Source organism: Mustela erminea, chromosome 15 (assembly GCF_009829155.1).
Source record: "Mustela erminea isolate mMusErm1 chromosome 15, mMusErm1.Pri, whole genome shotgun sequence".
NCBI classification, from domain to species: domain Eukaryota; kingdom Metazoa; phylum Chordata; class Mammalia; order Carnivora; family Mustelidae; genus Mustela; species Mustela erminea.
In genome coordinates, this window is record NC_045628.1 from 54,660,820 (window position 1) to 54,676,153 (window position 15,334).

At 44.4% G+C, this 15,334-nt stretch overlaps 1 protein-coding gene across 13 annotated transcripts in view; it reads right to left on the reverse strand.

Moving 5' to 3' along the window:
- Positions 1-15,334, reverse strand: part of ENOX1 (ecto-NOX disulfide-thiol exchanger 1) — a 568,976-nt gene that overhangs the window by 54,317 nt on the left and 499,325 nt on the right. For all 13 annotated transcript variants that reach the window (XM_032314929.1, XM_032314937.1, XM_032314924.1 and 10 more), the window contains one exon: positions 13,206-13,262. In XM_032314929.1, coding sequence (XP_032170820.1) covers positions 13,206-13,262 — 57 coding nt within the window. The remainder of the gene's footprint in view (positions 1-13,205; positions 13,263-15,334) is intronic.

Sequence of the window (15,334 nt, forward strand, 5' to 3'; positions counted from 1 at the left end):
GTTGAAGAAAGTAAAAAAGTTAATTTTTAGTTTATATCCATTATTAATGCTTCCAATATGTTTTTAATTTAAATACTGACTCTTTTTGGAGACCATTATAAGCTCATAACTTTGTTCTTCTCCTTTCCTTTCCAAAATTTAAGACAGTTCTCCAGTTCACTTTAATCCTTAGTAATAACCTTTCTTGATTTTCTCATTACAAATTTAATATATATATTTTCAATGTAGAAAAATAATAAAATATAAAAGGAAATAGTTAAATTAACAGAAACTTTTCTACCCAAACATAAGCAGTCTTAACATTCAGATATTTACCTTTCATGTTTTCTATATAACCCTCCCCCACACATATAGAGAACATAACATACACACACACACACACACACACACACACACGTATATGATTACTGTTTAGTTCTTATTTGAAAAACAGGAATTCTTCCACGTGTACTTTTAAAAGAGAACAGAGACTTTGACAGGAACGACTAATTTCAATTTTGTAGTGTTTCCCATTAAATAGTAAGAGCATCACTGCTGCCTGCATCATAACTTAGTTATGGGTATGACAGTTCACACCGTGCTTATGCTGTGCTCTCAAGCTGGCAAAATGAATGACTTTCTTTGACACAGTCTTGTGACAGTCCTATTAAATACATATGATCTAAAAATGAGGAAAAAATTCCTTCATATTCCAATAACTCCATTCATTATTTAAAGTGTATGGTGTAGCATTTTGAGTTTTCTATGTGCCATTTCTAGATGTTCCCCAATACACTTGATCTCAAACACAGCCCTGTGTTTCTCTTCAATATGTAAGAAATGTAATGTGCGCCATGATACCTACGCCAGTACAAACCCTTCACAGCCTGCAGAAGTACTGACATGAAAAATCTCCTTAACCAATAAAAACGGAGCTCCAAACAGAAGAAACTCAAGTGAACTACTTCTAAATGTATGTATGTGCATCCAGAATTAGTTGGCTTGATTTATCTTGTATGATACTGACTCTATTGCTGGTAGAGATTAATTGTATTGTGGTGCTCTTGGCATGTTATTTTCCTAGTCCATTTCTCAGTATGACATTTCTTATTTTTCTCCGCTACAAAGGACCCACTATCATAATTTTCACCTGCTGAGTTTACATTACTAATAATAATATTAAAATTCAGAGTTTTTTTGACCTTTATAGCAGTAAATTAGGTCATAAGAATAGATGGGATGCAATCTGATAAATGAGGAAGACATTTAATTATTATTAAAGTAAAATCAAATTTCACAAGGTTGGCCAGGCACACTATGAGATCTCAGTAAACGTTAAATAGTCTCCCCTCCCCAACACACCTAAGTCCAGTTCTTTCCTCTGTGTTCCTGCCTATGCAACACGAGAAATATTCCAAGAACAAAGTGTCTGGATTGCCAGAGAATAGTACATGTATAATATGAGGTCCTCTGAATAACGAAAAATAAGAATAATGGTCATGATGATAATGCTAATATGTAGCCCTTGCTGAGTGCTTGGTAGATGCCATATGCTGGTATGATTATTATCCCTATTTATAGACGAAACAATTAAAGTTCAAATAAGGTGAGTAGCTCCCTAAGTTTAGGGACCAGGAAATTAAAGGCTCTAAGTCTGGGCCCCAGTCAGAGCTATTATGTGGCGTGTGCCACCTCCTATCTGAGTCATCTCTCAGGGAATCACAACCTCAGTTCCTTCAAGCCCCTCGTCCCTTCCTTACTGAGAGCCAGTCTTTGGTGATTTCCCTTTTTTGTCAGCTGCTCCTTGAAGACAGTGACCGGGCTGTGGTGGCCTCCGTTCCCTCACACTCTGTGCCCACAACACTGCACTGCCCGGCACCTGCATGAGGGTGGACATGCTCGTTGGGAGTCTGCTGTCTTCTGCGTGCTCTCCGAGTGGATGTGCTTTCTTATGAACCAGAGTCTGACAGTTACTAATTCTATAGTCTTTTCTTTTGGGGGTTTGGGTGGCAGAAATGTTCCACATTTGGACTAAATGAGATCCCTAGACACAGTTTGATTGGAATTTATTGGGCCTCCACCACTCTTACGTTCATCAAATATTTTTTAAGCACTGACTCTGTCTGTGGTAGGCTTTGTGCTGGACGAGATTCACAGATGAATAGCAGTAGTTCCTGCTCTCAGAGAATGTACATGTCCAGAGGATGACAGGCATGTGAAAGATAGTAAAATACAGTGTGGTCTAACTATTACAAGGCTTGGCCTTGGGTGCTGTGGGCAGCACGTGACCTGGGCAGGTGGAAAGCAGGTGGCAGTTAGGATGTCGTCTGGCGTCATGTGGGAGTTTGTCAGAAATGCAGATTTGCAGGGCCCAGCCCAGATCTGCCCAATCTGAAGCTCTAGTGTCTTAGGAAACTCTCCATTAGATTCTGTCACTTACTAAAGTCTGAGAAATGCTGCCTTCCAGAATGTAGACTCATAAGCACACATTTAGGCAAGAAAAAGCATACTAAATTAAAATCCATAAAGTAAGGGTTAGCTGATGTGATCCCTACCACCTCAGCTCTAACTTTGATAGTCTACAAGATTTCTGTACATTTTTAAAAAATTGATTTAGAGAGAGCATGTGACTGGGGGGAAGGGCAAAGGGAGAGGGACAGAAGGAATCTCAAGCAGACTCTGCACTGAGCCCAGAGCCCAATGTGGGGCTTGATCTCAACGACCCTGATATCATGACCTGAGCTGAAATCAAGAGTCAGATGCTTACTCACAGAGCCACCCAGGTGTCCCTTCTGTACGCAAGTGAAATGGAATGGAATCCATTTACCTTCAAGATCACCTGCAGATAAGATACACAAGGAAGCATGTGCAGCTCTCATCTAACCAGTCCAAGTGGACTCACAGAGCTGTCCTAGGCTTCCACAAATTCTACGTCAGCTGGGCACCTGGGTGGCTCAGTCGGTTGGGCGTCTGTCTTTGGCTCAGGTCACGATCCCAGGGTGCTAGGATCAAGTCCTGCTTTGGGCTCCAAGCTCATCAGAGAGCCTGCTTCTCCTTCTCCCTCTGCCCTTCCCCCTGTTTGTGTTGGCTCTCTCTCGTAAATACATGAAATCTTAAAAAAAAAAAAAAAAAAAAACTATGTCAATTAAATCATCAGTTGGTATTTTAAATATGATACAAACATACCCGCCTATGTAGGCTCATCATTATGGTAGGTTCTGTAAGGCATACACACATCACCTGCCATTAAGGCACTTATGCCTGAGTTGAGGCGGTAGGTCCATCATGGGTTGTTCAGAATGTCTGGAAGGCTACTAAATACCATGGGAACATGGAGAAGATGCTAACTGATTTGGGCCGATCTTAGGATAAGGCCCCAAGAAATGGCAATTGAGCTGGCCTTACAAACAGGTGGAATCTGCATGGCAGGCAAAACCTAGCTAGCTCATCCACATACACTGAACAGTCTGGAAATGGTCCAGAGAAAGAAAGGCACTCTGTAGTCTCATGGGGAAGCTGACATAACAATAAAAATGACGGTGATACTGAGCACCAGAAGCCACAAATCTCCTCTACAAGGGCAATATCAGGGTTGGGAAGGCTGAGGTTTATAGGGTTTTCTCGGGGAAAAAAGAAAAAATCAAACGAACAGAAATCTGAAAAAAAAAAAAAAAAAAAGAAGTGGTCCAAAGCTGGTGAGTCTCCTCGGGGGAACCTGCAGAGGTTTTGGAGAACAGCAGCCATATACCTGACCCGACACTGCCTGCAAGTCTCCCAGGGACTGGGCGTGTTCACAGCGGGCTGCTGCCTAGGCGGGTGACCGCAGAGACCTCCGTGCTCCTGCCGGCCACACACCTCAGATCTACTCCGTCATTCCTTCAGCACAAGTACCCCCATCTTTCTGTTATGAATCTAAGCCATGATGGCCTCTTCCTTTGAGCACCGGCTTGCCTCCCCAGTTCAGCCCGTGCTCTCTGCCTGAGGCAGGAGCACGTGGAGGGCATTCACACTGAGGTCTGGTTTGCTGAAATTCTGTGGTACCCTAAGTCAGATTTAAAGCCAGAGTTTGAGGTTCGCAACATGCCTGGAGGTTTGAATGTGCTGCTCAGTTACAGGTGGCTACGTCAGGGCCTCTGGTGCCCAGGAGAGCAGCTGGGCTGGGTGTCCCTCTGCGCACGTGCGGGGCTGGGACAGGGAGGCGAGCCACACTTGGCCGGCAGTGGACTCACAGCCCTCCACTGCCCAGTGGACTCACAGCCCTCCACTGCCCAGTGGACTGCCACCTCTTGGGCCCTAGAGAGGGAGGGAGGGAATGGAGAGAGGGGTCTCCCTCAAGGCTGAGGAGAGTTTTGAGGTTGAAGGATTTAGAGCACGTTTCCCCTCATTGTGGTGGGTCGAACAGATGTCTTTCCAGGTCCAACCTTGGTAGTTACCCCCAGGAAGCCCACCGATCCTTCATTCGCAGATTAGACCTGAGCTTTTTGCTTCGAGTTCAAGAACTGATTTGTGGACCAAGTTTTCACGAAGCGTGTACATCTGTGCAGCCACAAACACACCTCCGTGCACGCAGAGCTGGCTAGCAGAGCTGGCAGGGACGTGTGTGCCGGCCGAGGGCCCCGCTCCGCTCCCTGCCAGGGCTGATTGAGAGGGGCTGGCGGGCAGCAGCAGGTGATGGAACAGGAAAACTTCCTGTCGCAGCCTTTCCCGCCCCCATCCCCCTTTGGCTTCTTCCCATCTCTCCGCCTACTTTTCTTCTTTGTCATCTTCCTACACATTTCCTCAAAGAAATGCCACAGTCCAGTGAGTTATGTGGCAGGATAACAGATGAGGTCTGGAGATGAGCAGCATGTGTGAAAACGGGGAAGGCCCTCCTTGTGCCATGTCACAGAGTGCCTCTGGCTGAACCCAGGCGAGACCCATGTCACAGATGGGGAGCTCACCACTGCTGACACCAGGCTGGCTCTCCCCTTCTTGCTCTCCTGCAGTTTCAGCATGAACTAGGAGTTGGCGGGGGGGGGTCCCACAGAACACTGAATAGTCTAACATTCTCAGGAGCCCTGTGGCACCACAGGGACAGGACTCAGAAGGGACCTTTCCAGGCTGGTGAGTCCCTGCTCCATGCTCTTTTCAGACCGCTACTCTTGGCGCTGCGCCAGCAGGAACCGAAGCTGTTTGAATCACAGAGGCTCCTGAGACTCTCCCTTAATGTCTTTGAGAGGCTCTAGAACAAACTTCTGCTTCTATCCAGCTTTTGGACTCTAGGGTTTTACCCACACATGTTCCCAGACTTTCTCCCTATTCACTTTTGATCAGCATATCGGGTAGCGCTAAGCCATAGAGCTGTGATTAAGCCCTCTGGGTCTCTGACTTTAAAATGATGTTGCTTGCACTCAAGTCATGCCCGTGTGCTTATGCATGCCTCTCTCGTTGATGGTCTGGCTGTATTAGAAATCTTCTTGGCCACATTAGAAATAAAAATTTGTGCATTTAATCTTGTGCATTTTCTCCAGAGGGTGGACAAGCCTCAGTGGGGTAGGGGTGGCCTGGTTCTGTGTGCCTGGGTCTGGGATCCACACAGAGAACAGACTCCATAATCCTGAGACCACCAAGGAGTCTGACCTGCCGTTCACAGCACAGAACCCAAATATCATGTCTTGCTATTATTCTTCTAAATAATTCATCAAGTATATACCGTTTGCCTTTCTCTTCAGAAGGCAAATATTCTCGAGAGTTGTGTTTCCTCTACTGCTGAGGAACTCGGGAACTCAGGAGTCTCTCTGTGTGCTAACATCCAAATGTTAGAACTGGCTGCGTATCTCACCACTCACCACGTAGGTGCTGAGCACTAACATTTCTAAACAATTCGTGGATCTCCCGCCATCCCTAAATCCCACTCAAATGGGAATCTTCCACATTTGAAAAGTGCAAAAATGGTAGATGAATTAACTAGTATGTTGTTAATGTTCACAGCATTCTGTCTGTGAGGGCAAAAACAAATATTTTGAGGTCTCATGGCAGGAACTGATTAAAACTAGAGCATATGTGTGGCACGAAGTATGAGGCGGTCATTAAAAGTCATAGCTAAAAAAATACTTAATAACATGGGGGAAAGGCTAATGATTTATAAGGGGAAAAGCATAAGCTATAAACTGCCAACAGGATATGCTTTAAGTGTGGTAGACGAGTGTGTGGGTGCTCACGGAGATGAAGGAATTACAAAGAAGTGGAAACACCAATTTCTGAGTGGTGAGATCGCAGGTGGTTTTCTTTTTCTTTATATTTTTCTGCATTTTCCAAATTTTCCACAAAAACAGATGGTGCTTTTAAGAAAAGAAGCATTCCCAGGTATGTAGGTCGGCTCTATCTGTCACTGGTCTTCCATTTTAAACAACTGCTTTGCTTTTACACCGGGCAGGATCATTCAACCTTTCCGGAAAGTACACTAGGTTTCTCCAAGCTCAAAAACTTTTGTTTCAGATCTTGGCTTTAGCTATCTTGGTATCCATGTCCATGTCAGACCATTTTACATAGAACTGAAATTTAGGTCTCTTTTGCTTACTCTTCTCTAACCTGGCCTGGGGAAAGAAGGTATTTCCACTTCTCTAAGCCCAAACCAGCAGCTTTACTAGAATGTGCTTATCCTGTTACCTGCTCCAAATCCACTACTGGCCAAGCAGCTACTACCAAGTCAACTCCCATCCTGATACAAAGGACGGAACCATAGCCCCCAGGTCCAGCTGGGGAAACATACTCTCGGTTGGCAGTGAGGAGCTTGATAAGATAATGTCTCAAGTGTTTACTGGAAACAAAGCACAGACCATGAAGCCAGCCTTTGCCCACTTCTGATGGCAGCTCCCTCTTGTCCTTCCCTGGGGCTCTGTGCAAGCCAGAAAGTGGTACAGGGCCTCTTCTAGGCATTGGTCCCTTTCAACGGTGCAGGGTTGGGATGTGTGTGTGGGTTTTTTAAGACAGAACTACGGATTTCATGGTAACAGCAAGACACGTGGTTCATTCACAGCAGAAAACAAAAGGCTGCTGCATTGTGGCAGGAGAGGGTAGGAGGGATAGAGGATGGCGAAGGGAGAACTGGCAGGAGAAAAGCAACGATGCTACAGGAGCTGTAATTTAAGGAGAAGACCAAGTCCTGGAAGTCAGCATGTAGTATATGAGGAGAGTTGTATATTACAGGGTAAAGGGAATTCTAGTCCACCTTCTTGATTTCAAACATCTCGTGAGCAAGGGTTCCCTCAGGCCTACACTTGTGGGTCCATGTCTCCCTGAAGAAAGACAAAGTGGTTGCTGTTTTTCCAGTTGAGCTTCTCAAGGTCCTAAAGCTCCCTGTGTAACTACATAGCACATCCCATTCCTGTCAGACTCTCCTCTCCATGGGGCCAGTCCTTCTGATAAAGGACTCATCTCCAGAAAGTTACTGGAAACATGCAAACAAGTTACCTCAAGTCTGTGATGCCCGCTGTGATACTAACTTGATGGTGGAGAGAGAGCCCTGATAGACTGAAACACAGGACAGGCAAGTTTTGCTAAGGGTGGAGTGTGTAATGGGAGGTCAGCTCCCCCTGGGCTAGAACCACGTTGACATGATTCACTGATGGATCTCCAGCCTGTGGCGCGGCGGCTGGCCTGTGGAAGGCCAGGGTAATAACAATACGTAACACGTACCAACATGTCTGCACCGCTAAGCCATGCTCACAATGAACCCTGTGAAGCAGGTGCGAAATTAACTTCAATTTAGAAGTGAAAAAAATGTTGGTGCAAAGAGGGCAGTGATCACTCAAGGTCTCCTGGACAGTAAGGGGCAGAGCCAGGATTGAGGCCAGGTCACTTGGTGCTGAGACTTGTTCTAAATCCTAACACTCTGCTGCCTGCCTCCCCACTCAAAGACTACTTGATTAACAGAGTAGGAAGAGGATGGTGGGACAAAGCAGTGACTCCATAAGGCTGAGGGCAGTAGGACATGGTGAGAAGAGGTCCGCATGGCTAGAGGAAGTGTGACCTCTGTAGTCTCATACCCCAGTCCCGCTAGCCTCATGCTCGCCAGGTCAGGGGCACGTATTGCCCTCACAGAGCCTGTGGGATGAGATGTGAGAAGAGTGGTCCCTTCCATCTTCTCTTCTCCCCTTCCAGGTCCAGGAAGAACCCCAAGAGAGGTAGGTAACAAGACACTGGTTCCTTTCAACAGTGCAGGGTTGGGATGACCCCCAAGAGCAGGTAGGTAACAAGTCGTTACGGAAGGAAAGGATGGAGCCAAGGTGTCTTAGCTTTTTGCGAATATGGGCCCATTCTCCTGTGGGGCTTTCCCTTCTTCTTTCCTGCCTTATTTACCGCACCAGTATATATTTTTACCTCCTGTGCTCGCCAGCCTCAAGGATGAAAGCCACGTTCCAAAACTGGGCAACGGACCCAGCCCTTGCGGAAGTCCCTCCACAGATATCATTAAAATACAGGGCTAACAGTGGCTTTCTGCTGCGGTATGCGAAACTGAAGAATGTTCTTCACACAGTATCTCTTCTCTACACTCCTAACATCTTTACTCTGACAGACTTAAAGACAACTCTGAGGATTTACTTTCTTACAGAGGCAGCGTGAAAAACTGAAAAGTCTTTTCTCTTTTGTGTTTTTGTTTTATTGTTGGTGGGAAGGGTGTTGTACTTGACAGTGGGAACCTTCAGTATCATGAATTAAGTCTCTTCATAGGTTGCAAATGATTCCTCTAACCCCAGTGTGGGAGTCTGAACTGGGCAACCAGAAGACTGTGGTGTTGAGGCTTTAGTATAGCGGACACAAGGGCGGGAACAGTGGAAATTCATGGAAAATTCTTAAGCCAAATTGTGCATACACTGCAGGCTTCAGCCACCACTGTACTTGACTCCTCCAAATTCTTTCTACCTTTCTCGCATCCTCTCTCTTTCCCTCCACATTCTCACCAAACATTCACACGTAAGGATCACAGGTGGGGACAGCTCTGGGGAGAAGGTCATCAAAAAAGAGATGCAAGATGAGCATAGATGATCTTTTTTTTTTTTTTTTTTTAGATTTTGGTCTCTGTTATATATGATTACTAGGAGCCAGGCTAGTTGTTTAGCAGTTCTAGGAATTAGGAGATAGCTCAGAGACAGAGATAAAAAGGAAATTCTTAGTTTGCTTTTTAGGAAAGGAAACTAGGTCTGGAATAACTGAAATTTCTAAAGGAACTGTGATCGAGGCTAAACTTGGCTACACTTAGAAAGCTGGACTGCCCAGCTGTCATTAACATATCCAGTTCCAAACAGAAGGAAAAACCTATTTAAAACCAGAAAGTGCAGTGCTCTTGGAGAGCAAGGTATTTGCAGGTGATCTCAGTTTCTGGCTCTGATGGTTTTAAATCAGACCTCAGAAAACTTTTCTCATGCGCATGAGCTCGCAGATCTTGTGATAGGGGACAAGGGTAGGTTTTTTAAGGCCCTTTGGTTTTGGGACCTCAGGAATACCAGACAAGGTGGTGATGGTCAGAGAGTTGTTGCTCAATAAAATGTAAACACAGTAGATTAATAATAGTAACAGACCAAATCTACGTGTGGTGAACATCCCACAAGCCTGACAACTCTTGGGACTAAGGCAACAGAGTCAGTAAATTACAAGACTAGACATATTTTTATGGGTCCCTTCAGGACCACTAATGGATACCATAAGTGTACATCTGCTCTACCACATTCTAAATGCTAACAATTCTGTAAGTCTGACGCTCCCTGCCAGACTTGATGACATGGCTATTAATATACGGTATCCCCCAGAAACAAATATGAAAGATGCAGAACAAGATTTACGGGCATGTTAATTATAGCACTATTTATAATAGTGAAAAAATGAGAAGTTAAATGCCTAACACATAGGCCTGTGGTTCAGTTATTGCATATCTGCATTATGCAGTCATTAAGAATCACGTCTTTGAGGAACATTTGGTGACAAGGAAAATACTTAAGATATAATGAGAAATCAAAAAGGGACAAAATTGAAAATAATATGATAATATTTATTTATGGGTTTTTCCCTCTGGTCATATATATGCACATGACTGGAGAGAAGGAAAATAAAACATTAACATGGTTACCTCTGAGTAATGAGATACTAAGTGATTTTTCTTTACCTCTGTATTTTTTTTCTATAATTTTCCAGTTCCATACAAACTACTTCTTTTACAATAAAATGCATTGTTTTTAGAAAGCACTTGTCAACTCTCACAAGAATATCCAGCTAAGCCAGCACCAGTCCTGTATAATTGTTACTAATAAATAATATGCAAAATTTCAGCATATGTGAATAATGACAGTAAAAAAAAAAATCTATATGTCTTTGTCAGTAACCTCGGGGCCAGAGGCTTTAAACCTCATGAACTGCATTTTTTGCATCCTGCCAAAATTCTGCTTTCCACATTAAACACTTCATTGGCCTAAGTGAAGAGAGGAAACTGATGTCGAGTATGTAGTCTGACCCCTGTGTTTATGTATCTGGTTTTCCTGAGCACACTTATGGATAGGGAAGTTGAAGTTCAAAAAGGTCAAATAACTTGCCCTGGTCACAAGTTTATTCAGGGGCCAAAATGGGACTTAAAGCCTCCCAGTCTGGTTTGAAAGCCCTGATTCCCTCTACCACCACAGAGCTGATGGAAACGTTAGATGGGACACAGACTTCATAGCAGACATTTAAAAATATCTTCATAAGATATTGCTCAGGGGCTTCTCATTGTGGCCAAAATAACTTATTTTTGTTTCTTTTCATTCACATCACCCCAGTGGAGGTGGTAGGGAAACTGCCCAAAGGAGACAACACTACAGACAAAAGAGAGAAAGACAAGTGAAGAACCCACTTACTGGGAAACCCCTGAACGACCAGGCAGTGATTATGATGACTACCCGGCCTTCTGGTCCGTGAGGCCATGACCACCAGTAGTGACCAGCCAAGTGTGGCTGGGTTCAGTCTTCCACAAATATCTCACCCACCCCTCAGCAGTCACGATGCTGCTCCTCCCTCCTACTTGGCCTGAACCTCATCTCCCAACAGTCATTTCTTCTGCTGATTACAAAGCCCATATCCTGGATTCCAGAGAGGAATTTTTCAAAGCTAAAAACTTCCCTTTAGGAAGAACAAAAGACCTCAAAGATGATCTTCCACTTTTTTCATTTAATAATGAACGGCTTTTGACATTTCTCAAAATGAGAGCCTAGGGACTAGATATTATGGTAGGCTTATCTTCACAAGTATCGTCAATTTAATTAAACCAACAGATGAGCCCATAATCGTAACTACATCCTGCTCAGAACCTCACAGTTACAAAGTAATTCCACGTCTGTTCTCTCATTCGCTTCTCGCCATAAGCCTTATGGAAAGAAAGGCAGGTAACACCATCCCCATTTATAGACCAGGAAACTGAGGCATACTGCAGTTCTGGCTGGCTTGCTGGATGTGATGGTAGCTTCCTTGGAAGGCACAGAGGGACTGACTGAGGGGAGCGCACATGAAGGTTCTGGTTGAGAACATGGCAATGTGTTGCTGGAAGACAGAACCCTGGAAAAAAGCTCTAGGGTAAGGACAGGGTTTATGAAATATTTGAGTGGGAAGAGAAACTACTTCGGTAGAAATACTGCCTGTAGAGTGCGTCTTCCTCTCCTTTTCTACTTTCTCAGGCCTCTCCATTCTTCAGAGCCAACCCAAATCCCACAGATCTGGGAAGCCATTTTTTTTTTTAATGTATTTATTTGGCAGAGAGACAGAGAGAGCACAAGCAGGGGGAGGGGCAGAAGGAGACAGAGAAGCAGGCACCCTACTGAGCAGGGAGCCTGATGCCAGGCTTGATCCCAGGACCCTGAGATCATCTGAAGGCAGATGCTTGACTGATTGAGCCACCCAGAATGGAAAGCCATTCTTAATTATCCACCACAAGGAAACCATAATAATACCACCTTAAGGTTCCCACGTGCCTTAGCTCCTTGCAACATCATGACACATTTGTGAGGGTAGCTTTGCCATCTGTTTTACAAACAGAAAAACGAAGCTCAGGAGGGTTCGCCTGCCCCAACTGACACAGTTAATAAGACGCAAAGTCCAGATTTCACACTACATCACGTCACAGCTGCCTCACGTTCCTGTACACTTATCGCATCTTGTATATCGCTCAAGTGTCCCCTCATTCCTCCACTGTGTTCTAAGTTCTCAGAGAGCGGATGGCAAGCCTTACGTTTCCTTGTAACCGTCCCCACTACCAGCACTTAGCAGAGCTCCATGTACACAGTAGGTTCTCAATAAACGTCAGACGTTAACTATCTGTTTGGTAGGAACAACAGCTATTAAGAGGGATTTTTTGGTGTTTTGGATGTCAGGCTTTCCACAGTATATAATTAAAACAAGAGTGAACATGAAATGTATAATTTCTCCTAGCTCTAGCTTAATCAGGCATTCATTACCATGTCTGATTCTGTGTTAGATGAAAAGAACTGCTTAGTAAGCATTTTCTGTGATGAGGATAATCAAATACATCAGATATCAGATTTTTAAAAAGACAAAAGCAAAACCATCCAACCCAGGGAGAGACAATGATCTACACGGAATAATGTTCCATCTGAGACTGAGGCCCTTCCAAGGCAAAGAGAGTACTTGACTAAGGTTGGCAATGGGATACGCAAGGAAAACAGAGAGGAAATCAGGGTGCTCACTGGGATCTTGTATCAAGAAGATGGACGGACCATGCTACCGTTCTGGGTCAGAAACAGAGAGAGGCAATGCTTTCAAAGGCTTTTCTGAGAGCAGGAGTTTGCTCTCAATCCTCTCCAGCATAACAATCATTTCATTTCCATCTTCAGTGACAAGCAAACTTAATAGAATATACATGCAATATACAACTTATTACCCTGTTTGGTCTCATTCCATCTGCCCTCCCAACCCATCATTAGTGTATAGCTTTGAAAATATAAAGGGCTCAAAGAAATTCACTGAGATGAGAATTTTTACAATAGAGATTGGCTCATGTACCTTGAAATTGACGTTTGCTAATCTCAGCTAACAACAGCAGTACCTGTCTTCCACACTTTATTGCCAAACCATTCACAGTAATCTTAATAAGCCACTGAGAGGTAGGGATTCTGACTTCCTTGGTGTTATAAATAAAATGCCGTATACCTGTGGGCATTCAATCAACATCAAGCAACAAGAGCAAATATCAGGTGCGTGATACCTACATTTGTGTCCTCATGGCTGTGGCCATTGGTCTCAACCAATTCCTTGGTACCTTTTAACTGCAAAAGAAAAAAAGCCCAAATGAATAAGCAAGCTTGTCTCTTAAGTATATATCATCCTGTTAATTCTGATTTATCTTGAGGTTGCACTTTATAAAACTTCTGAGAAAAAACACAGATGGAGCACATAATTCTAATGAGTCTTACTGAAATCAGTCGGAGACCAATATTTTATAAAAGTTGATGGCTGGCAAAAAATAAATGGGTCTTGGTCATTATTTTTTAAATAATAAGATTAGAAAGCAGTTCCATAGGCATAAAATGTATAAAATTGGTTCTTAAGAATAATAAATGATTTCATTTCCTAGTTGTATTGCTATTAATTTCAACCCTGCAGCGTTTGCAAGTTGCCACCAGCTAAATGATGTTACACTAACGACTACTCGTGAATGATGTATTTTCGGTTGTTCTAACGTGCTGCAGTGCTACTCTATGTGTCCTCCTTGAGAATATATTTGAATGACTGGCATTGTTTCTGGAGGCCTAAAAAAAAGATGATTTTCTTCTTTTTGTAAAGGAAGGATAGGGAAGACATTTCCTCAGTCACTGAGGCATCAGAAGAAAAGCTCTTTCTCAAATGAGATTGTTAACAGTGAACATTTGAAAACACTACTCTCTTTACTCTCTCAGAAGGCTTAGGAGTGATCCGTTATCAGGAGATTTCTGGAAACCTTTAATTGGCATTTTATCCTTGCCCAGCTCAAAGCAGACATTTGGAAGCAGAGAGCAAGGGCAAAGGGTGAGCAGACCTCGCAGCTGCTGGCCAGTATTTCTTCCTGGCTTATTAGTGCTTAGGAAGCAGCAGCTTCGTCATCATCTTTTTTTTATGCCAAAAATAAAGTATTCATGGCAGGAAATAAATGCTTAAAGTTGGAAAGAAAAGAAGAAAATAAATGCATGTATATTGACAGTGCATCTGATCCAGAATATTGGTTCTTTCTGGTTATCTGTACATATTAAAATAAAAGCGTCTTTTTTTTTTTTTTTTTAAGACAATGTCCAATTCTCAGCAAGAAAGCCACGTGCTCTCTGTGCCAAGAGAGGGGCTTTGCCAGAGGAGGGGTAACATGAAAAAGCTGAGGCCGGGGCAGCGGACTCTGGACCAGAGGCTCTTTGGCTCATTTGCATATCATTCCCACTTTGGAAACAAGAATTGCGTCCACTGGTCTTCAGGGCTCCCTCACTGATGTTTCCCCACACAACTACAATATGTTACGGACATGAAAAGCAGACGGGCACCTGGGCGGCTCAGTGTCTTAAGCCTTTGCTTTCAGCTCAGGTCATGATCTCGAGGTCCTGGGATCGAGACCTGCATCAGGCTCTCTGCTCAGTGGGGAGCCTGCTTCCCTCTCTCTCTCTGCCTGCCTTTTTGCCTGCTTGTGATCTCGCTCTGTCAAATAAATAAATAAAATCTTAAAAAGAGAAAAAAGAAAAGTAGACGAGCCCCACAGTGATAGCAAGACCAGCCAATAACACAAGGCACGGAAGGACTTAAGACCCTCTCTGTGTTCCTGGAGAAAGGTTTCTGTCTTGCAGGTGTTTCCCCCTTCCCTTCTCCTCACCAACCCTTTCTGCTCACTTTAGGTCCGTGACACAGAGCCGGCTTAGCAAGGGAAGACTTTGATACTTTGCTGCAGAAGTAAAGGACCATGTCATGGAAGCCGGTTCCACCCTTTACAAGTTTACTGGCACAGACAGGCCCACTGCTCTCCTCCCTTGTAAAGATTCCATCCTAATGCTCTACGTCCTCCTGTCTTTGGACACTCGCTATTGGCTCTCCTCGTACTCCCTGTCCACCGGCCCTGCTCCCTGCCCTGCTCTCCTCTGCCAGAGCCGCCACAGGCCTCCGCTCCCTCCTGCACCTGTAGGCTGGTCGCTGCTTTGCCCTCACTGGCCTCTGCCCATCCTTCTTTCCTCTAGCCGGAGTGGAGGGGCGTCCTGGCTGGTGATACCCGGGCTTGGGAAGGGGCTCCGGATGTCAAAAGCTGCGTTTGGAAAGGAGGTGAAGGGCAGGAGCTGGTGGGGCCTAAAGGGACTGAGAGAAGCCTCATCCTAACAAATAAGGAAGGCTG